This window comes from Argiope bruennichi, chromosome 4, assembly GCF_947563725.1.
Source record: "Argiope bruennichi chromosome 4, qqArgBrue1.1, whole genome shotgun sequence".
NCBI classification, from domain to species: Eukaryota; Metazoa; Arthropoda; class Arachnida; order Araneae; family Araneidae; genus Argiope; species Argiope bruennichi.
This window is the reverse complement of record NC_079154.1, coordinates 6,606,589-6,632,455: the sequence shown is the minus strand read 5'-3', so window position 1 is coordinate 6,632,455 and position 25,867 is coordinate 6,606,589. Positions and strand designations below refer to the sequence as shown.

The 25,867-nt window shown below is 28.7% G+C and overlaps 1 protein-coding gene across 3 annotated transcripts in view; it reads left to right on the top strand.

Annotated features, from left to right (window-relative positions):
• Nucleotides 1–25,867, top strand: part of LOC129966567 (putative leucine-rich repeat-containing protein DDB_G0290503) — a 206,199-nt gene that overhangs the window by 22,795 nt on the left and 157,537 nt on the right. For all 3 annotated transcript variants that reach the window (XM_056081022.1, XM_056081023.1, XM_056081024.1), the window contains exon 2: nt 3,330–3,426. In XM_056081022.1, the coding sequence (XP_055936997.1) occupies nt 3,330–3,426 (97 nt within the window). The remainder of the gene's footprint in view (nt 1–3,329; nt 3,427–25,867) is intronic.

Below are 25,867 nucleotides of genomic sequence, written 5' to 3'. Positions count from 1 at the left end.
AATTTTTATTAACCTTCCGTCGGGCGCAATGCAAATCCTAACACGATCGGGCTCAATTCATCTAAGAGATTAATGTACTCAATTAATGCAATTTTTGAATGTATGTTAAAAAAACATATTAAACAGAACTTTTCACTTACGTTTGAGTATATTTAATACGAATATTTGAGTATATATGAGTATTCAGTTAATGTGACTTCATCTCACAGATTAGTTGCACCCAATGGAAGGTTAAATAATTAAGCTAGTTACCGTGGGTTAAGAAAATTACCATGCGAGTTGACCTACAGTAACTTTCGAAAATATTGTCTTACAAAATAGATATTTAAATGATTATAAAGCTCAAATTGTCTAAACTTTGACTTTTTAATGATATAGACTTAACTATTGCGCAAAATTTTTCTGAACTTTGGAATTTTTTGAAAAAAAAACATTGCATAATTTTTAAGAATAAATTTTATTCTTGCACTGAAATTCCAACTGTTTTCATTATGTCACCAAATATTTAATCGATTTGGTGAGAGAATCTATGAAATAATGATTTCCTTCCGCTATTTAGAACTGAAGAAAAAAGAAATCTGTTTAATATCTGTGGAATTTATATCAAAAACTAGAAAATAAAGTTATATGGTATCGGAAAGTTAGATATATCTTACAGTTACATGTTTTATAGCACTGCAGTGCCATAAAACAAGAGGGTATTAATTCAATAAGCGAGGAAATTTTATTATAAGATATTTAATTGTAATAATAAAGCGCTTTAATATTAACTATTAATGCATATAAATTCTAGCGATTGCATGATTTAGATAACCTGCGAGTAAATAATTTCCATAGGCTAAAATGTAATATGAGCGTTGGGGATGCTCTTGCCTATATAAATAAACGCGTATTTTGATAATTACATGTTTACTTGTGTTTTATTTATTCTTTTTCGAATATTTGTGGTTTGGTGTAGATTTCATGATCTGCTTCTACATCGCATTCAGGAGTCTTACAATTCGAATTTTCTGTAGTATTTAATAAATTATTTCAAAATCTAGTAAATTTTGGATATATAAACAAATTTATGATATAAAATAAAATCCTACTCAATAAAATCGAGATGAAGAAACAAAAAAGGTATATATGTTAATTCCGCACATTAAAATTTTAAAAGTGCTAAAATATGAAATAAAATTAGATCAAACAATTCAAGAAATGGCAACAACTTTGAAAGACAAAGCTTAGAACAACCCTCAAAAGGTATTACGTAATAGATTCAAGTAAAAAAACAACATAACAAAAATTACGGTAAAAATGGTCGAAGAAAGTAATTTAAATTTAACTTTGACAAACGGGCACAAATGATGTAGGATTAAGCAGTGATGTCACTTTGATATTTCGCTAAAAAAAAGAATTGATAATTGTTATGTTTGAATGAATGAATAATAAATGATTCAAAATCAGAGAAATATAAAAATGTAATGAGGTAACGGAATTGACGCCAAAATGATGTTAAAATACGTCTTGAATTAGACAGATGACATTTGGTATAAAGGCTTCAGGCAACCCTCAAATCGGCTTTGGATGAGTGGTGCTTCTCAACCTTGGATAAAGACTTTAGATCACATATTAATAAAATTTTGAGCAAAATCGATTCAGAAGAACTTTGTCTATCAGCCCATCCGAATATAAGTGAATCCAACAACTAAAAATTGCAAATAGCTAGATGCGTAAAATTTGGTACACAGGTTTAGCCTGAAAAATCAGACTTGGAATCATACCCTGGGAAAAGTTGACCGTCTGTCAGTCTGTACTTTTGCACGCATGTAAACGTAATGACTTAAATGCAATTTCCCATGCGATCTTCCGAATACATTTGTAGTTCTTGGTAACATTTTGATTTCAATCGATCAGAAAAAATCCGTCCAAAATATGCAATTGATTTTTTTGGTGCTTGTATATTAATTGCATGCCAGAAATGAATCACCAAACGTGCCACACTAGATTCATGCCGATGATCCATATTTCGCAACTATTGTTCATTTTTGACAGGCCATTAGTATCTAAGCACTGCTTTTCTTTACTACATGTAAAACATGCAGCCCTCATATGCAGGGCTCTAAAATTAAAAATCTGGGCACTCGTGGTATTTATTGTTTTGCCCAAAGCCCACAATTTTGTGCAGGGCTTAGTGGCGGGTAATAATAATATGTTGGTTTAACTCTAAAGGTTTGGAGAGACAACTCCTGCCAGTCTTCCTTTTGAGCATTTTTCTTTCACTTTGTTCGAAAGTAGAGCACATATTGTTATCATCACAGAAAAGAATTTTTATTCTTGCAATTAGTAAAATGAATTAAATACCGGAAATACGATTTTGTAAAAAAAATTATGTATATACATGTTAAAAAAGAAACACAATTGAAACAATGTTGGTGATTAACAGGCACAAATATTGACGAATTCGCCATTTTTCAGAGACTATTTCATTTCAAATGTTTGATAAGGGCATTTCAGTGCACCAACAATGATAAAAGCAAGTTATCAGATACCAGCAGAAATCTTCCAAATATTCCAATAAAAGGTTTTCATTTACAATCTAAAACAGAAATCTTGATCTTATAACTATGCATTTTTAATACGCATAGATAACTTTAATGTTTTCATAATGTATTTTTACTCACCTAAGCTTGTATTGCTTCACATTTGCCAATAAGTTTGAAGCACAGAGCCGATTAGGGTGAATTCATTAGCACGGCGTATGTTATGTTATAGGAAAATTATGGGAAAATGGTCCTTGCATGCGGAGCAGAGTAAGATAGATAAATGACAGCGGACAGTCTCTTTTGGGAAAAGTGAATGACGGAAATAAAAGTAGATAGGAATGAAGTGGTGGCCAAAGTAACAGTGATTAATCTGCATAGTGTTAATTTCCCTTTTGTATCTTTTTTTTTCATTTTTCTATGTTAAAATATCAGTTTAATTAGCTCGGAAACAACTCTTCGTTACATATTTTTGATAGTCAATATCAGAAATGTAGTCGAGTCAGTTACTGTTTTTGCAGATATTACATTAGTCAAAACTAAGAATTTGTTTTCCGCACAGTTGAAAATAATTTGAAATTTGTTTTCGAATGAAAAAGGAAAAATAATCGGAAAACCAGCATTCCACATTTCGCAATATAATTGATGTCACAGATGCGCTGTTCTAATGTACTGCGTATCTGTGAAGAAATCATAAAGATCTTATCTGTTATATCTGACGATCCATAAACGCTTTATTGAAAGCTAAGTATATTAAAAACTAACTAAATAACTTCAACTAATAATTTTTTTTTGTTCTTTCAGATGCCACAGAAGGACCCGAAAAGAAGACGACAAACGGATGCAGCCAAGCATGACGGACAAATCCCAACAAACGCGAGCTAATTACGACAAATCGCAGGTACTATACCTACTTTTACTTTCATTTCTTTTGTAATTAAACTGCATGTATACTTTTGACATTAGCAACCCTGGCAAGAATAAATTTGTTTGTTACGATGCAACTATCACCATTTTATCACGCATTCAACAAAGGAATCAAATCATGTTCGCATGATAATGACTAATATACAAAATTAATTTCGGAATACAAAGTACATCTTATTTTTGTTGCTTGAATTGCTATGGGACAGCATATATAAAACAAGAACATGATCGTTTGTTATGGTGCAATTAACACAACATAAACTCACTCGACTAAGAAATCAATTCATGCTTGCATGATACATGACTACTTCACCAAGTTAATTTTGGAATCCCAAGCTCATCTTATGTTTGCTGCTTGTATTGCTATATTACAGAATAATATAAAACAACTTGAGCATGTCATTTGACAGTTAGATGTCAAATGCCATGCTCGGTGGCTGTGACTCATGATTCCATTCTTTCTCGTTCAAATATAATATCAACAGAATGCAGCCATTTATGCCTAGACAATTACTCCTCTAGTTGACCTTACTTTGAAATCTACATGAAAGCTACATGGCTCTATTCAGTTAATTAATCATGAATATGATGTTAATGCATTTAAGAGTGATTGTTATATTTTAATAGAGTTTAGTCTTAAAGTCTAATAACGAGCATAAGCCGCAATAAACTCTAAATTTAACCTTCAGCACTATGTGGCGCCGTCGGATGGAATGCATATGTTAGGCTTTAAACATATGTATAGTACTCCTTTTTATTTAAACAATATAAAAGGTCTTTACTAAGATCAAAAATACTAATTTTGGTTGCTAATCAAAATATGTGATGTGCGGTACCTTTTAAAGAAATTAATCGATAAATGCTATCAACAAAACATTATAAACATCTCATTTGTTTTTGGAAAAGAGTGTTAAAAATTAAAGCAAAAAAAAAATAATATTAATTTTTCGCATTTTTTTTACTATCCTGAAGAGGCGTAGATGTATATTAAATTATTCGCTGGGAATATGATTTCCTATGTCTATGTACTGTCAACTTTTATTTATTATCCATAGAATATACAAAATATGAAATTACAAAACCATTTTTTTAACCATGAAATTTTTTTTAATCGTTACATAAAATTTTTTACAAGTACGAAATATTATTATTTTTACAACTGTAATGATTTCAGGCCTCTTCACTCATAATGCAGAGAATGCGTGTATGTGTGATTGTGTGTATGTATCAGCCAGTCTATCTATAAGCCAGACCGTTTGATCTATAACTATTAAATTTGGCACATATAAACTTTGGAATGCGAAAATGTTCATCTTCGGATAGATTTTTTAAAATTTTTAATTAAAATTTTAAATAATAAAAAATTTTCCCGAATTTTTGTGTTTGCTCGCAATAACTACCGTATTCCGGCAAAACGCAATACGGCAGTGTTATTACATACTGATAAAATTTGAACCGTTTCGTAATTTAAAAAAATCGCCTGTTTTATGTCTATTTATATATAACTATTATTTTCATGCAAATATTTCCTGAATTGTGGAAACTTTTAAAAATAATTTTTTGTCTTATTTCTAATAATAGATTAAATGATCACTCTGAAATTCAAAATGTTTTCAATATTCCATCAAATATTGGATCGCGTGATTTTTTTTTCTTTGTTGAAAGCTAAAGAAGAAGGATTCTGTTTTATATCTATTAGTTTACAAGATGCATAAAAAAGTGAAGTTATAATACCTCGAAAGTCAGAAGACAGAGGAACCGCACATTTGTGTTTCTAATAAAGCTGGGATATCATGGGACTAGTTTCCATCAGAAAAGTTCATGTGCACAATGAGCAAAACATATGTAAAACCATTAAAATAACACAAATTTAATTGGCATTTTCACGATTCATGAATATGAAATTATATCTAACTGATTTAATCGAAATTAAGTATAGCCAATATTCCCCGCGAACCTGCCAGTCTCCAAAGGCTACTAGTAGAAAAATAAATATGATTTTTTTCCAGATATATTCGATCATTTTGGAAATCATTTGTAGCATTCATACTTAGAAACTTTTTGAAATGGTATTATTTATTTCTTCCCTTAATAGCGATGAAAAATTATTATAATGTTTAATTCTTTATCGAATGTGATAAAATACTTATAAATTTATTTTCTAATTCCTTATGTGTTTATAAAGTATGGAGACACTTACAGAGAATAAATTGTTAATGCATGTTTATTAATCAGATCTTTTTCTACAAAGATATTTTCTCAAGACTTTTTCTTATATTCCTCAAGGACTTTAGAATAGACACTTCTTAATAAAAATTGTGTAGATTTTAAAGGCGAAAAATCAGCAAATTAGATCATTCTTAAAGTTTTTAATGTAAAGACACATAATACTTTGCAATTCGATAAGGGTGGTGTTTCTAAGTTTCTGATAAGCATCGTAACGAATAATTCTTGTAACTACTCTTAAAACAAATCTAAACGATGAAAATCTTCAAACTTTTTGAAACTTCTTTACTTAAACTACTTGGGAACTTATTTCGCTGCTAGTCCATAAGTCAAACTGCATACCTAGAGAGTTACTAGAAAATAAAATCCATAATTCTTTTTTTTTTTTACATTCACAATCAAATTCAAAAAGATGAAAATCTTCGAACTTCTTGAAACTTTAGTTTTTTATTTAAACTAATAGATGTTACTTACATGTATTTACTCTTTACTGCTGCTTACGTAATCTGCGACTAAACAAGCTTATAAAACTTAAGATCCGACGAAACTTAAAAAGAAACGCCGAAGAATAAATAAAAAGTTTTGCTTGAAAACATTGCCGCAGCATTGATTTAATGAAATAAATGCTGAAAAAAAGGACTAAAATAAACTATTAAAAATGCTGAAATAAACTTGTGGATCTTGTGCTAAATTATTTATTTAAAAAAATAGACATTCGTCTAGCTGATGTTCCTAACATATTGCATTGTTAACAATATTAATTTTAAATAGAAATAAATTAATTTTACTCTTAACATTCAGACGATAATAACTCCGATGCCAAAATAAAGTTATCATTACAATCTCAGGTATATTCACTCCAATGTATACATTAAAACATTTGGCTTCACTTTTTACAACCGTTCTGTTTTACCTCAGAAACCGATATCTGACTCCGATATGGTTACTTAGATAATTTCTAAATAAAGAAGCCCTAGTTGGCGGAATGAGCAATTCTAATCATCAGTTCGAAAGAAAGCAAAGGAGGTAAACTCATTATTCTGCTTTAATAGATTGCAGGTGTGTTCTAAGCTCGCATTTTTTGAGTGAACATGAATCCTTACATATGGCGTATTCTTAGAATAATCCTGAAGATAATGTGGGGAGATAAAAAAAACTGAAAGAGAAATGAATAGCTTCGCACATTTTCCTGCTTACAGTTGGTATTGTAGATCTTTATCCTCGACAATTTTGCTTCTTGTAAAAGAAATATGTAAAGAGAAAGTACTGTCATAAAATTCGATCTGGAGATTCCGACGAATCTCCACATTTCAGATTTTTCTGGGAACGTAAAACGCAATTTTGGAATTAAGTTTGCCTATCTGTAAAGACGATAAGTAAAAAACTCTTTAAGCTAGACGTCTTATATCTGATATGTGGTTTTTACACCAAATACGTTGATCTTCATCAACTTTTGAACAAAATCCTTTTTCAAGAATTACTTGTCTTTCATTCACAAAATATGCAAATTCTAGGTGGATCAAATTTGATACACAGTTTTAATAACTAAAATGAAGATCCATTAGAAATTTTGAATCAAATTTATCAAGGAATTGACCTATACTTCTTTTGTATATTCATCATGAATGTAATACGATAACTCCAAAATGGAATTACTTAGATTTATGAAATTTGGGATGTGTCTTTGATACCAAATTTGCAATTGTTTGCAAAATTTTGGTTTCAGTTGGTCTTGAAAAAGACGGACAAAATGTGTCTCAGTTTTCTTCAGTATATTTCGAAGCATAAAACGCTCATTTGAGGGACTGAAAATGAAAATTTGAGCACTCATTGCAATCACATTCCTAGTCCAGTGTCACCAAATTTCCTGTGGAGGAAAATGTCAGGGAAACATCTTTATTAAGGAGTAAACACGAAAGTTTCAAGGAGACAACTTTCGCTGGATTTTCTTGGTCTATTTAATGTAGTGTTGAACAGAATTTAAAATACTTCGAATGCATAATAATGGAAATTTCTTACATTAATAATTTTTATTTTAGCAGTACATAAAGAAAGAAATCATTTACACTTTTGACAGGCATTTTAAGAAATCTCTTTGACAAGTGTCTTAGACAATGAATGACGAATAACCTTTTGGGCAGTCATTTAATCACGTTCAATGAATAAATTAAGGAATATAAAATTCATTTCAAACTAAAATGCTTAACAAATTTTAGGGATTACTTCTTTTATGTGATAAATTTTTAATGGATTGGTGCATTCACTAGAAATCAATTTAATTAAATTTAAAAAATAGACCGTTGTAAAATTTGAATTAATAAAATACTTTTTAAAAAATTAATTAAAAAAAGAACACTTATGCAGCAATTAAATTGGTATGTATCATCTTATTTCTATACTCTTATATTTTCGATAGTTATGAGAGGAAATTTCAATCGATTTGAGATTTAAGCATTAAAGCATGTTATTGTATAATTTGTTTAGAATATTTTTAAAAATTAATTAAAAGCAGACAAAATTGTATGGCCACAAAATAAATTGGTTGTCATTGGAAGTATAATTGTTTTGTATTTCAAGACGTTGTAAACATTTTTTTTTTTTACTCTGGATTATTTTTAAAATTTATGATAAAGAAATTTCAACAATTTGTTTAACTTTTAATGAATTAAAATTTCTAAAACGATGTCTCTCTAGAATGAATATTCGCATTATTTAAAATGTATTTGTGCCAAATTCGGTGGCAATATTCGCACAATGCAAAGTGTATTAGTGTCGAATTCGGTGGCAATATTCGCACAATGCAAAGTGTATTTATGTCAAATTCGTGGCAATATTCGCACAATACAAAGTGTATTTGTGTCAAATTCGGTGGCAATATTCGCACAATGCAAAGTGTTTTTGCCTCAAATTCGATAGCGCTGTGTCGACAGATTTGTACTGTTCAATGCTATCATGCACAAATATGCGAACACGTTTTTTTTCTTTATCTCTACTAATAATATACGCTTGGGGAGGATGTTTCATCTTGGTAATGAAATGAATCACCTCTTTAATGTATATACTAGATATATATAAATACTAGAAATCACTAGAAACCCAGCATTACAAAAACAAACAAATGTTCCAGCAATATATAATGTGTCCGAATTTTTCTTCTCTTTCTAATATTGTTTGCAATGGAGGTTTCACCTTCTGTAATCACTACATTCATTTTAAATAAACCAGTATTTTTTTTAAAAACATGATTGATGCAGATTTGTCAAGCGAGTTTTAAAATGTGTTACTTTTTATTTCCTCGAATAACATTTGAAACCGCTTTCAATTTTCGAAAAAGTAAATTCACTCAACTCAACTTTAACTTTTCCTGACAAATTTCAAAAGCAGCCAACAAATATTGCTAGTTGCTGAGCAACTAAGCATATTCACTTTTCTCTAATGCTCTGCCATTTAAGATTTTCTTTTTTTTTCTGAAAGTCAGGACTTTTCCTTTTCAATTTTTAATTAATATTCAAATTTTAGCTGAATGTTCCCGAGGGCATTTTAATATATTCGCTAGTTTTGCTGTTTCGTTGCAACACCAGACGATTTCCGTTCTAATTAGAATTCTAAAAGAGGTTCTTTTTTTTTCACTCCTAAAATTCGAGTCTTTGAGATCTCGAAACATTCCAGTTTAAAGCCGTCTCATTTCCTACCGTTACGGTTGTGAAATTTGATATCGATTATCTGAACCTGAAGCTCACTCTCCTGTGGCTGACGTACGCCGTTATTACAGCCATCTGTTAAAACTTTTGCTCTAAATGTACCGTAAAAGCGTAAAAAAACGAAGTGCGCGATCCATCATAGGTGGGTGAATCAACGCGTAATTTGATTTTAACTATTGATTAAAGTGAGAAAAACAGAAACAAAACATAGATGGGCTGCAGTTTTAGATAAAGCAGACGGAAAATAATCTAATTTCTGAAATGTTATGTACTAACTTTGATTCTGATTTTATTTCGGTTTAGTGTGCCTTTTCCAGACATTTTATTAGAAAGTTTTGTGGAGATTTTATTGCGCTCATTTTATTGTTATACTAGTCGCCTCAGGCAATCAGCTGGTTCGCCAGGATTATCGGTTTTATTTGGGTTCAGATAGATCGTTTATATATAACTTCTTCTCCACGATTTCGCTAAATGGTTTGACATTAACATCGTGTTATTTTAATTGTCTAACTTTAGTTCTATTTATTGTATACATTAACTTTCTAATGGAGATCAGACCCATAACATCACAAAGCTATTACAAGCGAAAATATTTAATTAAATTATTTTCTTAGTTTCAGAATAGTGTAATTTCCCTTTTTGATTTCTTTTGTAAACGTCACAGATATTATACAGAATCCTTCTTCCTTCATTTTTAACAATAGAAGAAAATCACATGATTAAATGTTGAATGAAACGACCTATACGGTTTGAATTTCAAAGCAACAATGAAATATATTGTTAGAAATTAGTATTAAAAATAATTTTAAAAAATTGCCAACATTCAGTAAAATTTCGAACGATTATTAAATAGGCGTCATTAAAAAAATTTTTTTTGCAAATGTTAAGATGATGTAGAAGTCACTTTAGTGCTGTAATATTTTCGGAAGTTATTGCAGGAAAATATCTTCATTTCGCTTCATTTTCAACTCATTAAAATTGTAATTTATATTTTAAAAAATGCTCCAAGGGGCACATTTCCATCTCCAACACATACATGTGCCGAATTTGGTATCTGTAGGTCAAACGGTCAGTCCTGTAGAGTGCCAAAATACACATATGCATGCACACGCCCTCAGACATTCATTTTTATTAATATTATAGATATTTGAAATTCATCTTATCAATAATTGTTGGAAAAAAGAGTGCCTCCAAAATAAAAATCAGTGTCGGATTTCTGACTAGAGAAAATAGACAGGTGCCTAGTATTGAAATATGTACGATGAACACTCTACTATGCCAAAATGGTATATCGCCTTAACATTCTTCGAGCTATGAATAATGCTCACATTTAAGACTGTTGACAATAATGCTTTTATTCAAAACTTTATAAGCCTTTTCAATATACCGAAACAACCATATGCCATTATAAAATTTTTTTGCAATAATTCTTTTGTATATATGGAAAGACTTTATGTCTACTCTGTAATAAAGACATTCATTAGTTAAAATATAATACGTGATTGAAATTCCCATTTAGAGTATTTCCATCACTCTCATGCTTTTAAGGTTTTTATTTTGGTATCCATATTTTCAATAAAAATTAATTAATGTATGAAGTTCTATCTGTATGGTATGTATGTATGTATGTATCTGTTTTTCTAAGTCTTAGAAAACCAGAATATTTAATATTCTTATAAAATACAAAATGAATAAAATATGCCCGAATTAGAATTTTTATTCCTAGAAATCAAGGTAATAGATAATAATTTTCTTACTAATGAAATTTTATATAATAGTTTAGAATAGTGGTGCAAACTTCAAGAAGTATACCCGAGTTGATTAGTTAGTTTGAGCAAGATAGCACGATTTTTTTGCAGATCGGTCGAGATTATCTGTTGTAGCTTGAGTGGCTTAAAAAAATACTTATGTGTAACTCAAAAAAGGAAACGGTAGACTTATTCATGATAATTATTTAGTGAATATATTAAAGTCTAAATAACATTAATTATGAAAAAAATGTTAATATCTTTTAATTAGTGCATTGAAAAGGACAAAAAAATTAATAAAAGAATCTGAATATAGTTCATTGTTTAGCATCTAGTGGTGCTGCAAAATAATAAATTTTACATTTTTCTTTTTCAAAAAGACTAAAAAGATCATTTTAAAACAAATTCGGCGAAATCAAATCGAACGATTTCATTTATTTTATTATATGTTTATTTCATCCTTTCATTTTTAAGCAAATGTATTTGATTTTCAAATTATTCCTGTATTTGTGTTAAAAATGAATGAAAAATAGCAATTCGAATATTTTCTTTTAAAGGATCTTTCTTGTCCCTCAATGATTTGTTTTGCAGTTTAATAAGTTTGCCAAAATCGACGCCATTCGGTCAAAAGGAATACCATTTGCTAATTAAATAACATTTTAATTTTGCTAATAGCATAGCAACTTTTTTGAGAAAAATGAGATGAGATAAAAGTAGAACTGCTTAAATCCAAACAAAAATATCTAGATTCAAGTTGAAAATAATTTTATATCAGAATTCTAAGTCATATGCTTCTTTTGAACTTTTAAATGAATAAGAAAAGATTTCCTGTCGTGAATTTTGACATAAGTGTTAATTACGATTTAATCATTATAGAGATTTTAATTAAATGACAGCACATAAAGATTGCAAGAACTTGCAAATGTTAGCAATGTTTGGATTTTAACAGAAGAAAAACAAATTTATGTTCACAATTATAACTGCTAAAGTAACTGTAAACAATACCAAAAAGCAATGAATAAATAAATAGCAAGGTTTACAAAAATATAAATAAAATAAAATAAAATAAATAATATAAATAAAATAAAAAATAAAATATAATTTCATATGCTACCGTGAAATTCATAATATCTATTTTTTTAAAAATGGTTGCAATTCACATCTGGAAATGAATTTAGGCTTAGAGCTAAGACTAAAATAATTGTTTTTGCTTAGTCGTATTAAAAATTTGAAATTTGATGCTCCAGTTATAGATCTAATATACTTGATGTTTTGAAGCTACGGCTATTTATAAGTTAAAAATATTCGATACTTTTTATCTTTAATGCACTTAATCACAAAAACAAAATATTTCAGAATTTAAAAAAAAATAGAAAATTTTTCGTGTTATTAAATTAATTAAATATATGTTCATTTCGCATATTTGGAATCGCAAAGACTTGTATTAAGAAAAATGAAAACAAAAACCTTTCAGATAGTAAAGAAAAGCGAAAAAAACCAAAACAACGCAATAAATCATTAAATCTAAACTGCAGTTGTTTTTTAAACTCGCAGAAAACTAATTTATTAGAGGAGTCTGGTTATTTCCATTGAATGAATCGGCACCAATAAATTTTCTTTACAGGCTCTTAACTGCATCTTTTCGTGCGTGATTAAATAAACATTTCCTTATGCAAAACAGGAAATGATAGAATATTAAATTTCCAGTTTAAAGCAATCATTGTAGAAATAATGTCCCATTAAATTCAGAAATAATCCCTGATAATACATTCAGAAATGGCTGTTTGATGATTTTTCGAGCTTGGGAAGAACAAATTTATTTCAATGCGCAAACTGGCAGAGAGTGTGAAATTTACAACTTTTAAATACTTCAGTTAAGCCAAAAGGTTTTGATGACTTCTGAAATTATTATTAATCAGAAACAATTTATGGTATCATCAAAATTTAATCGATATGAATTTTTTTGTAGTTTATATTTTTTTTTTGTATGTTTTTCATTGGAAATATGAAAAAGTTGATATTTGAAATAGTAAATTAAAAAGAAAAGAGTATAATTCAAGAATAATTATATGATTTATTTCCTTTCTATAATTAAATGATAAATTTATTATATTATTAGAAAGAAGTGATAACAGTAAGTGATAAAAATTATGAAGTGAAATATATAATTAAAAAATTAATTATATTATTCTTTTTATAGACATAATATAAAATTCATTATAACAAAAGAAGAAAGAAAGAAAAAAAAAAGAAGCTAAATCTAAAAATAAGTAAATAATAAACAAAAGACTAGCCTAACAAATATAAGACATAAGTGAAATCTAAAAATATCTTATATTCTTTCTTGATAAAAAAAAAATAATATTCTTTCTTATATCTTATTCTGCCTCTTATATTCTTTCTTTCTTTATAAAATCTATCATATTCTTTCTTTCTATATGAGACAAAAGAAAGAAGTGAAATCTAAAAATAAGTAAAAAAGAAGAAGAAGACACTAGACTAGACTTTCTAGAAGACACTAGACTAGACTAACAACCTCGGAAACGGACAATGCTAAACAGCTTTTTACAAATTATTGTGGTATAAATATGAAAAGAAAAAAAAACTTGAAATCTAAGAAAAATATGGAAGAGGTTATATCGATAACAATGAAACTTCTTGGAAATGAACAATGCTACTAAAAAAATTGTGAAGTTTTTGAATAATTTTTACTAACCAGAATTTTTTTAAAAATTTAGTTTTCAAATTTTTAAATGTTTTGCATGTGCACATGTTAAGTTATTAAGTTTTGTCGGCTGTTTAATCCGATCCGTTTTCCTTTTATGAAGAGGAGCTAATTTATTTTAAAATGTTCTTAAAGATGTTCTTATTTTTCACTCTTTAAAACATTTATCTTTACTGGAAAAATTAATTAAAAATTAATTCATTTTATGAGAAATATTAAATTATTTAAGTAATGTATATAGTTAAAGAGGAAAGAATTTATAAAAGAAAGCCATTTATGTGAATGAGAAAAAGAGAAAAAAAAACATTATCAGAGAATGCCTATTTCTTGTGTTTGTGCATCGAACTACCAATCTTTGAAGTCCTAATAAAAACAATTTTCTTATTTTCTCTAATCTATTTATTTATAGGTTTGTAATCCACTCTAATGCGGCAATCATTTAGTCTAAGTTTTATATAAACATCAGTTGAGGCGCCGTAACAGAACCGAACCAAACCGAAGTTAAAACTGAGGATATTTTAAAAAATGATATTTATCTTTAACTAACCACTTTTTGCGAGTAGCTTCTTTAAACGGAATATTCCCTTCCTATTTATTAAATTATTATTGTGAAATGCATTTATTTAAAATGAAACCTCTAGGCAGCCTCTAAGTTTGCCAGATTTTACGATTTATAATTTTTTTTCACCTTTGAAGGAATTCAGAAATGTATTTACTAAGATTTCATTGTTATAGGCAATGACATACTTGAAAATCTCAGAGAAGAATGGACGTCTACTGGCGGATGAAATCGTAACATGTAGTACCCTATATCAGAATTATAAAAAAATATATAGGAAATCCGAGCCTTTTGTACGAAAATTCGTGATATAACAAAGCTAAAGACTTGATTTTTTTATTTTGTCTTCACCTAATTTGAATATATTAGCAAATTCTTTATGTAATGGTTTTACACTTCGCACTTTATAAGTAGAATCCTAGCTTAATATCATTTGAATATCTAACTGGACTAAACGTAGTGGCAATGCAGAATAATGTGGGCCAAGGCCTTCAGTGCCCATATCTGCTTTCTTGATTGAGTGCCCTGGGGCGAGAGGCATATGTCCCGGTTAGGTCGCCAGCCTAGCGCGGAAACCCTTGTGCTCAGTTCACAAGCTTTCTTGAATTTCACTTTATCGACCTACTGAAGGGATAAAAAAACCGTCGGTCAGAAGGGACGGATCCCAGTCCGAGGATCGAGCCTCGGACCTGTACATTGGGAGCGCGAAGCGCTTCCACCCAATAAGCCACCGGACTTCATATGAATACCAATAAAAATATTTTATAATGTTTAAATCCAAACATTTCTTTGTTTAGCAAAGTCTTTTCGTTATCAAATGATTTTTTATACGTTTTTATACATTATTTTTATCTTATTTTATTTAAGATATAATTGTGAATATATATATTTTTTTTTAAATTCATTCTCACACAATCAGCATCGATGACGTGCGCACAAAAAATATATTTAATATGGTAATAAAAAAGGTATGTATATATATATATATAGTGATTAAGCCATTAGAGGGTACATTTTATTGAACATTCAAAAACCTACTTCTATGACCGTTTAAATTAATTTTAAAGCATATTTTTGAAGAAATATAATTCCGTCTATATATTAGGTAATATACCTAAAAAATACTACTATTTAAAAATACTATAATTAAAAATTGAAACTATTTTGAAACTATTTTTTTTAATTTCAAAGTGTAAATTGTAGTACAAAAATGTTATCACGTTAAAATTACAACGCTACTATTTTTATTTTTTTTATGAGGTGTTATGTATATATGTTTTTCATAATTATAATACTTGTTGAAATGTTGCGAATTTATTATTTCAATCAATTATTATTTCGTAATTATCCAATATATTGACGAAATAATTTGGCTACTTAAAGGGATTTGAAATCTAATGCGGAATTCAAATGAAATCACAGTATGCATCTCACATGTCTCTAAGGAAACTGAATATAATTGCTATTCGCATCGCGGCGTTTCATCAAACCATTAAATTTAAATCTAACATTTGTCAAAAGGAATTCCGCTAGGATTGCTTTTTGTCAGTTTTAAATGTAATATTTAAATAAGGCGAAAATCAATCAAGTGAAGGACATTTAAAGCCTTAAACTCGCAACTGCAATTTTGTTCAGAATTAATAAGTTATCGATAAAATTTAATCGTTTCTTTTCTAAAATAATTCATTTTTCTTATTTGCAAAGTATATTTTATTGATCTTCCAATAAATCGAAAATAACCTGCTGCACCTTCTTCAGTTTTCGCTTAAATTATTAGTTTTAAAGTATATTTTTAAAAGAAATATAATTCTCCCTAAATGTTAAATAATAAAATGCTTTCAACTAATTTTCTAAAAGCATTCAAAATTATTTTTTTCGTTGTCATTAAAGATATGTTAATATTGACGTTTGATATCCTAATTTAGCGGTTTCCCAATGATAATTTCGATACTTCGATCTTTTCAACAAATTTTACTACATAATCAAAAATTCAAAATTTAATTATCGATTCAATGGTGTCGATTAGATTTTCTTTTTTATAATTAGGGAACGTGATGTGGTTTTGGTTTGTGGTTTTTAAAGCCTCAAAAGGCATGGCAGAAAATTGGCGACTTTTCGCTTTTGAGGCATCAATTTTTCACTTTTAGAGTTATTAGAAAATGATAAAGACATCACACATCTCAGATTTGGCGATTTATCGCGAACAAAAAATTACAACTTGGCGAGAATGTCCGCTGTACTTTCCCTCGATTAATTATTATTTTTAATTTATTATTTTTTGAAATGTTTGCCAAGTACCCGATTCTCCTGTCTGGCCAATTGAAGACAAGATCATAAGAAGTTATCGCCCAAAGAAGTACAGAGAAAAAAATAGAAATGAATGCAAAACTGCGAAAGGAGATATCGAAATTTATATATATTTGTATATACTTTTTTTAATGTTCAATTTTTCTAACTGTCAAAAAAGTTTTGGAGCTCAAGCAATTTTGAGATGGGAAAAAACCCCTTCGTTTTCTAAATATCGATGCATGCTTAATCTGATAGTTACGCAACTGGTTGATTACTTAAATTAATTAAGACAAAAAATGACTTAACAACTAATAATTTTCTCACATGATAATATGAAATTTTCGATAGCAGATTTCGATTTTCTTTTTAAATCTAGATTTCTTCAAAATGCTTGATATCGTTATCATTTATTTCTTTTTTCCACAATTTAAAAATTATTATACTTATTTAAAGAATTATCACACCAATATCTTGTCAAATATGTCATATAGTTTTATTTAATTAAATGGCCACACAAGTTAAATTAATGTCACGTCTTGGAAGACATAAAATATTTTTCTTAGATGGGGAGAATGTCAAGAATAGGGTTTATACAAAAACCGACTTTTTGAAAAACCGGTTTTCGAATTCGATATTTCCAAAAAAACCGGTTTTAGCCAGTTTTCGAATTTTTGTCAAAAAAAAATAGAATTGGGGAAAATATTTTATTTTTCCCTATTCAATTTTTTAAAAATTTTATTTTAATTTATATAAAATAACAAAAAAAGAAATCAATATCAAAGTCAAAATATAAAAAACAAAATTAAAGATTACATATACATATTACACAAAATAACGAAAACTCAAACAAAAATTTCAAATAGTATTTATATTATTTTCACTCATTTTAATTTCTCCTAAGAAAATAAGATTTTAAAAAACATAAAATATCCACTGAACGGTGGCTAAGTCTTGTTCTTATTTTGGACACAATATTGCCTGAAATTGAAAATACTCGTTCATTAGTTACTGAGTTTGGCATCAAATTACAAATCTAAGTTTTTAGATCTTTTATTCATTTGTTCAAATAATGAAAATTCAGCTTTCAGTGTCTTTGGATTTGTAAGTTTTTCTTGAGGGTCTTCAAGAAACTAAACAATTATATTATTTCCGACAATTATTTTATGAACTGCTTTCAAATGATTATGTAGATTTCTCGTAGATGATCCTTTGCAGCTCAACATTTTATTACAATGATTTCAGATTGCCCTGTCTATCCCGAACTTTTTGAAACTATCTCAAACTTCCGACTTACTCATTTTTATCTAAAAATGAAATTAAAGTTATTGAATAAATATTTTTGACGTTTATTTTACAATTTTATTATTTTAACTATTAATATTAATGCAATTTAAAATAATCTAATCTACACATTTTCTAGGAATTTTGAAAAAAAAAACACTTCTTAATCTAATTCCGATGCTTGCTAAAGACATAATTTATGTTAAAACGTTGCAAAAGAAAATATGGAATATTTTAACACCCTGTATTTTATTTAAAATTCAATTAAACAGAAGCCAGAACTTCTTATTTTACATTAATTTTTGATAGAAAAAATTTATATAATAAAATTTAAATTTTAAAATGTAAAATAGAAAATATAAACATAAAAATTAAACATACTTAATACTTACGTTAATTTTACCAAATATAACAACTATATATTTTTGTTTCCAGTTTTCAACTTCACAATATTAAACAAACCTGTCGTGACTCGAGACGGATCGGATTCTGAGACCACATTTCGACAATTCCATTTCATTAAGGGGTGAGACGCAGAACGATGATCACATTTGACCTTGGATTTCTCGCATTAGATACTTTTTAGTTCTATTTTTTTTTCACGTGTATATGAGTGTTATGTCATTTCTGACAGCATTTTATTTTAACTGAGTATTTCGTATTGATATGGCTAGTTCAAGTGGTGTAAAAAAGCTTTCAGGAGTGGTATGCAGAAAATTTTATATGATATCATTAAATGCTGTGATTAAGAAGCAGAAAACGGGGAATTTTTTATTCCTTTCACATGTTCTTCGAAACGAGCCAGTCAAATTGCTGACGTTTCTATTAGCACCGACTTCATCCCGATAGACAAAACATCCGACGAGAAGCAAGAGATGAACTTTATTAAACTTTTGTTTCACCTAGAAAAAAAACGTGAAAAGGGATGTTCATGAAAAACATTGACGAATTCGATGCGCAGCTGTGCAGTGCACAAGCACTGGCCAACCCAACTTGCAACTTTTAAAAAATGTGTTTGCTGCCCGTTGCATAGAATGAATAGTTCAATCAAATAAGTTCAAAATTAATTTTTACATAATAATATGAATTCCTAAAACCGGTTTTATTAATTTAAAACCCGGTTTTCGAATGTGGCAAATTTACTTTAAAAAACCGGTTTTGTAAAACCGGATTTGAAAACCGTCAAACCCTAGTCAAGAAGTAAGTGAATAATAAAAGCATTAATGAATAATAAAAGTAAATGCTCGTGCTTAAAGATTATTTTGAAAGCATTTTTTGTTTTTGCATAGATTCATAATGTATTAAAGAAAATTTGGTATATGTGAAGATAAATTTCCGTTCCGAGTCGAAAGATTTGGCTCAAAACGAAATTAAGATTCATAGCTTGGGGCAGCGATAGCATGCCAAAATTCAGCCAATCCAGCTCGTTCCCCTTTTGAATTATAATGTTCATATACAAAAGAACAAAGAGACAGACATAATCCCAAAACTCTTTTTTGTAGACTGAAGGACGTCTAAAATGATAAGAGTGTCGATTCATCAAATTTTCGAACTGGATTTGCTTGATGATTAGATTTTTTTTCTCGGTTTATAGGTCGTGTTACAAGAAAGTAAAATATATCCGTAAATCACAACTGGCACGTGAGATATTTTGAAACAAAATGAAATCTGAAATGTGAGTTTGATGTCAAAATAGAACGAGACAAGCTTTTAGCTGCCAACTCTATATCAAATATTTTTTTTTTCGAAAGGGAAAAGAATCAATAAAACATTAAATGAAGCTAAGCTTCTGGTAAGACCTTCTTTTTTTCTAATGAAAACGTTCTATGGTCTTTTTTTATGGTTTTAGTGGTCGCAATAAAAAGAATTATATTTGTCGAAATTTTTTAAAAATATTCCTTTATTTATTTATTTTTTTAATTTCAGTACACTTACGTAGTCGGAATCACGAGCCATCTTTTAAGAGCATTTTTTGAAAGTTTTTTAACGGGTAAATTCGGTTGATGAATTCCTCGCATATTATCATTTACCATTTTCTTAATCAGGATGCATCTCTGTCTCGATCTTTAATAATAATAAAGATGAATGTGTATGCGTTGACGCTCTACCGAACCAAGTGTAGTAGCTCAATGGTTTGACCTAGACCTACCAAACTTTTTACATAGATAATTTGCAAGTTGGGAATGTGTATCCTAGGAGTGATTTTTCTAATTTAATGAATGGAATGAATTATATTTAATGAATTTTAATGAATTGAAAATTAAACGAGATTTTGCATTTTCCACTGATAGTTTCAGATAATGTTAATAGGCAAAAATATTTTTGCCGGTTTGAAATTAAAAAAAAAAAATTATCGATTTGATTTTAGTTTCCATTAATAATTTTTGGACAGATTTAATGACTTTTAAACAAATTTTTAAATATTGTATTGTAAACATAGCATAGTATAATTTACAACAATATTTTCATTCCTGTAATTGAATCGAAATCGTTTTCATTGTAGCTTTATTATTATATTCTGACTTTTCATTATTTTTCCATTGTTAATGATGAAAATAGGAAGATTTCACTTGTTTTTCCCTATTGATTTAGTTTCTATTTAGAGCATACTTTTAATAAAATATTTACATACTGTATTAAATACAGTTAACATTCATCTTAAGAAGTTGACAATGATAAAATTTTGTTAGAGTTCTTTCATTTCAAAATTTTTTTATATTACTGTATTTTTAGCTTAACTTTTTTGTTTTAGTTCTAATAAACCGAATATTTTTTTAATTGACTCAAAGAAATTTTTATTTAATAATTTTCTGGTATATTATGTAAATCGTGAAATGTATTATCTACTACATACAAAACTTCAATTTTGAAGGATTCTTTATTCAATCCTTACATTTTTTAAGGTTATGCTTCAGCAAGCATAATTAGATGAGTAGATGAGATTTAGACGTTTCTCGTTTAAAATTAATCTTGGGGAGGGGAACTTTTGATGGAATAGCAGGAAATGATAGAGAGGTATACAATGAACATCATTTTATAAGATTTCTAAAACAGTACAACAATCAAAATTGAACAATTGAAAAATTTGTAAAAAGTTGAAGGTTCAAATGAAAAAAAAATGCTTTTCTGAGATAGTCATTAAGATCAAATTGCATGTAATTGCAAATGAAATTTTACGTCATCAATAATCCATTCAAATGAATTGGCTAGTGCCTAATAAATATATATGAAATTATTTCAATCGGGATTCATTCCCTAAGTACATATTTTTTAAATATAACTACTAGTTTTTTTACAAAGTATTACAGAAAATAAAAATATCGAATATTGCATTTTTTCATATCAAGTATATAATGTACTGTAATCGTCAAAAAAAAAAAATTGACATCGAATGACTGACTTTATCGAATGATTGGCTGGTGAATGTAATTTTTAAGTTGGGTTTTTTTCCACAGAAAAAAAAGCACTTTTGAAGTTATATCTGTCCATTTTTCTGGAAGGAACATAATTCAAAAACGCATGTAACCTTTGCATTGCGATTGTTTTCCGTAAATTTTGGACGAAATCCATTCATTGGAAGCCATTCCGTCTATTTACATGTAAACACGAGTGCAAAGAGCTCGATAAATGAAATCTAGCAATCAGTTGTATCATTATCATTACAGATTAATGCTAAGTTTTAGTCAAGCCCGTCGACCAAGAGGCTGCTTCTCTATGTGTTTGTTAGCGTTCGTGCAAATGTAATAATAACGCAAGAAACGTAGCGACTTAGATAAATGTAATTTAATGTGTTTTTTTTCTTCAACATGCAGATGTGTATCGAATTCTGGATCTATGCAAATCATGCAAACATTGTTTGGATAAAATGCATATTATTAATTAAATATTAAAATCCGTCGTACATCTCCCATCCCATTAGATTCTTGAAGTGACCTCAAAGCACAAGAGATCACACAAGAGCATTGAAATAGCGTCAAAAAATCAGTATAAGGAAATTTATAATTGGATATTTGATGACACTGGCAATGTCACCACCATGGATTATGATTTTGCATCGATTGAATTAATTAAAATACTTGTCAAACTACACCGTTTTGGAATAACAAAATCTCATTAAATAGTTAGAAAAAAGTCAAAAATCATTTATGAAATGTTTCCCTCGATTTTAATATGATGCGATTCTAATTCATTTCCAATAGAGACTGTTATATTGTACACACTTTAATATAACATTATTAATTTCTGTCAAATTGATTCAGAAGAAATATTTCATATATAACATATATTAGATCTTATAAATAGCGTATACTTTATATGTAATATAATATTCAGAGTTTTTAGAAAAAGTGAGATTTTGACTATATCAGTTATAAAGGATAAAATGTGTTTTCCATGAAAGTATGAATCTGAAAGCATTAAAATAGAAATATCAATTAAAATGCATCAGAACTTGTTTGAACATGATAATAAATTCTTGCCAGTAGTTTTTAAAACATATTCTAATCTACAGTATTCACTATTATTATATCTCAGACGATATTATTTTGATTTTTTTATCCTTTATATGTTTGCATTGAATTTTTCGAAATGAAAGAGTTTAAAAACTCAGAGTCTTATGGGGATGAAAAGTTTAAAAATAAAACTATACAGATTCTAAAATTAAAATAATAAAACAGAAATGATAGGATGAATTTTTTTTCCGTCTGGAATGTTTTTCCAGTGAAAACACCTTCAAAAGCAAATAAGTTTTTTTTTTTCAGGAAAATTTCGCAAATATTTATGTCTGCATGAATAAAATTTTCTCTTTAAAATTCTATTTGAAAGGATTTTAAAATTCTATCAGCAGACACGGTGCATGTCGAGATATATCACTCATCGATCTGTTTACAAGTGAAGCAAAATCGTCTGACATCTTTTAATATTATTAGACTGGCTCATTCCATTTTCTTAGGGTTGAGAGGTAGCTCTCGGTAATTAGAGTGTTGTTAATGAAGACGTGGGATAAGGATTTTTTCCAAAATTCTTTTTACTTTTGTTATCGTTATTAAGAAGTCGATCTCATTAACCAGTTTTTTTCCTTAAAATCACTCTTTAATATTTTTTTTTTTCAGTTGTGCTCATTTTGCAATTTTTCAGTGAAATCTAAAATGGAAAGAAGCTTTTTTAATTTCTTGTATAGGAAATGCATAAAAAGAAAATATCGTAATCAGGAAAAAAGTTCCAAGTTCCAAATCTCCACCCTAATCTAAAAAGTATATATATTTTTATATAATGTCTGTTTACCTGACATAAAATGATAAAAAAAGATGTTGGGCTAGACAGATGAAATTTGCATGTGATCTTTATACTAGTTTTGTATGCTTGTAGACGAAATACATTCACATGGAGTTTGTCTGTGTTTCTGTCGTAATGCGTATGAAAAGAAAACATTTAAAGAGCTAGATGACTAAAATTTGGTACATAATTTTTGCATTAAATTTGTATATCGATATCGAAATTTAAACCAACTCGACCTTTCATTGATCGTCTATCTTTATATTCGCATGCGTTTCAACATCATAATTATAAAAGTAACGGCTTAGATAAGTGAAATTTGTTTTTTGATCTTGTTATTAAAATTGTAGTCCTGTATCAAATTTGGGTTTCAATTGGTTGAAAAAAAGCTATCAAATTCAGCTTTCACTATACTACGAGGCATAAAACTCTCATAGGCGAGTTTTTGAAAATAAAAATCCGAGTACTTGTGACATACACAGTCTTGCTGAAGTCCACAATTTTTATTTGAGGAAAGAGGGAGGGTAATACAATTATTACGAGAAAAATTTGAAACTGGTTTTCAGCAACTTCTTCAAAATAGTTATTAGAATGAAAGATCTAACTATTATTATTAGAAACTTTGATATTTATATGTATTTACCGATACTTAATAAAATTTCATTTTATGAGAAAATATTAATTTCAGATTCATCATTATTTTGGAGCCTCTCATATGTACTCATTATTTTAAAACGATAAGTTTATTTTTGAGTAAATATCATATATACATATCTTTAATTGTAGAAATATATGATTACATGGCAAACCCCATGACCATTTATTTTAGAATTTTGCTACCCAGGAGGAAAAAAAGAATGCATAACCACTCTATAGTCAGGACAATGTATTGTTGGAAGTTACATTTCTGGTCTAATTTGTGGCCTCTATTAAATTGACGTGTTAGTTTCTTCGTTGTACGGCCTGTACTATTGATAAGGTCCCGGCTTCAGGATCTGTGTGCTTGAAGGCTCGTTTATGCTAAAAATCCATCGTGCTTGCAGTCCTGATACACGCTAAATTTGACGTCATGGGCCGAAAGACTCTTTTTGGTGTGGCGCGATGTTTGGAGAAGGGGCTGTCAGCAGAAGACATGATTTTATTTCAATTTGATACACCCAATGCTTGGCGTACCAGCTGGTCAGCAAAGGCTGTTATTATACATAAAATTACTATGCAGTGTTATAAATTTATTATTAGTCATATTTTTTGTTCATTTCACTAGAAGACCAGAATCTTAAGGAGATTTCTATGTTGCACACAAAAAAGATTCCCTCAACAAATAAGCATGTAAGAAGCATTCCGCTTGTTTTATACACTGAATATAAAGTGCGTTATGGGAGAACGTTGAATATTACTAATGAGAAATTCTTAGTAAACCGAATCCACAAACAAACTAATCTACTTCTTGCTGTCAATTAGAACCAGAATTCGAATTCAAATTAGTGGCATTAGTGGGTGACACCATCGCATGATTAGAAACAGAAATGTGAGGAAGAAAATTAAGGATTGTTTGCTTACTAGTTTGTGCAAGCAGACTAAACAATGAAATGTAGCAAATCAAGAATTCGTAGACCGGTGTGTGTTTTAGTAAAGAAATGCCGGCTGCAGTAGAGCTGGGTGTTGGAGTTTTTTCCAGAAGAAACAAAAGTGGACTAGTAACCCTGAAATTCATCGAAGGAAAAAAATCCTTTTCGACATTTCGGAGCTAAATCAACCTTTTATCTCAGGTAGTGTCAAAGAGCACACAAGTCTCTGTTTCTAAAAGTAACATCCCATTTCAGCTTTGAATTCTTGACTCAGAGTCTTTACTGGATGTCCATAATAGAGAATCCATTCAATCCTCAGCTCATACGCGAGAAATTTATAGACAATCGAATGAAAACTCCTTTGACAAGACATATCAAGATGAAATAGAGAAATCTTTCGAATCCAAAAGCTCTCACAGCATCCACTTGTATCAAGAAAATAAAAGCAGAATTTCAATAAAATAAATGAAAGATTTAAAATTATATAAAAATATAAAGGGATATAACAGAATTTAAATAATAAAACAAACTTAAAAACACATTGGCAAAAAGTCTTTTAAGATCAGTTGAAATAGTAACATAAGAATAATATTATATGATGTATGAATGATGAAATTCTAAATAAATGTAATATAAATAGATAATTACAATGAATAAGTTAATAATAATGTAAATATATCAAAGGCAGTATTATAAAAAATAAATAATAAGTAAACCTAGTAAGTAGACCATCAAATAAATTAGACAGGAATTGAAAATAGATGTCATTACGATAAAGACCGATAAAATGGCTATAAATGACTTCTTGTGTAAATTTTTAAATTTTCATTAGATGGATATCTTTAATATATTTTGCAGATATTCATAAAAGACAAACGCACTTAGGAATTCGAATTTTTTTTCGTATGAAACTCCATTACTTTTTCTATAAATGCTGTTACTTCCCTTTCCTAACAAATAGAAATATTCCCTTCCTTTTGAATTCAGCCGTTCAAATCTGACCTGTAAATTCAACAAAAAAGAGAATAGCTCTTTTCCGTGACT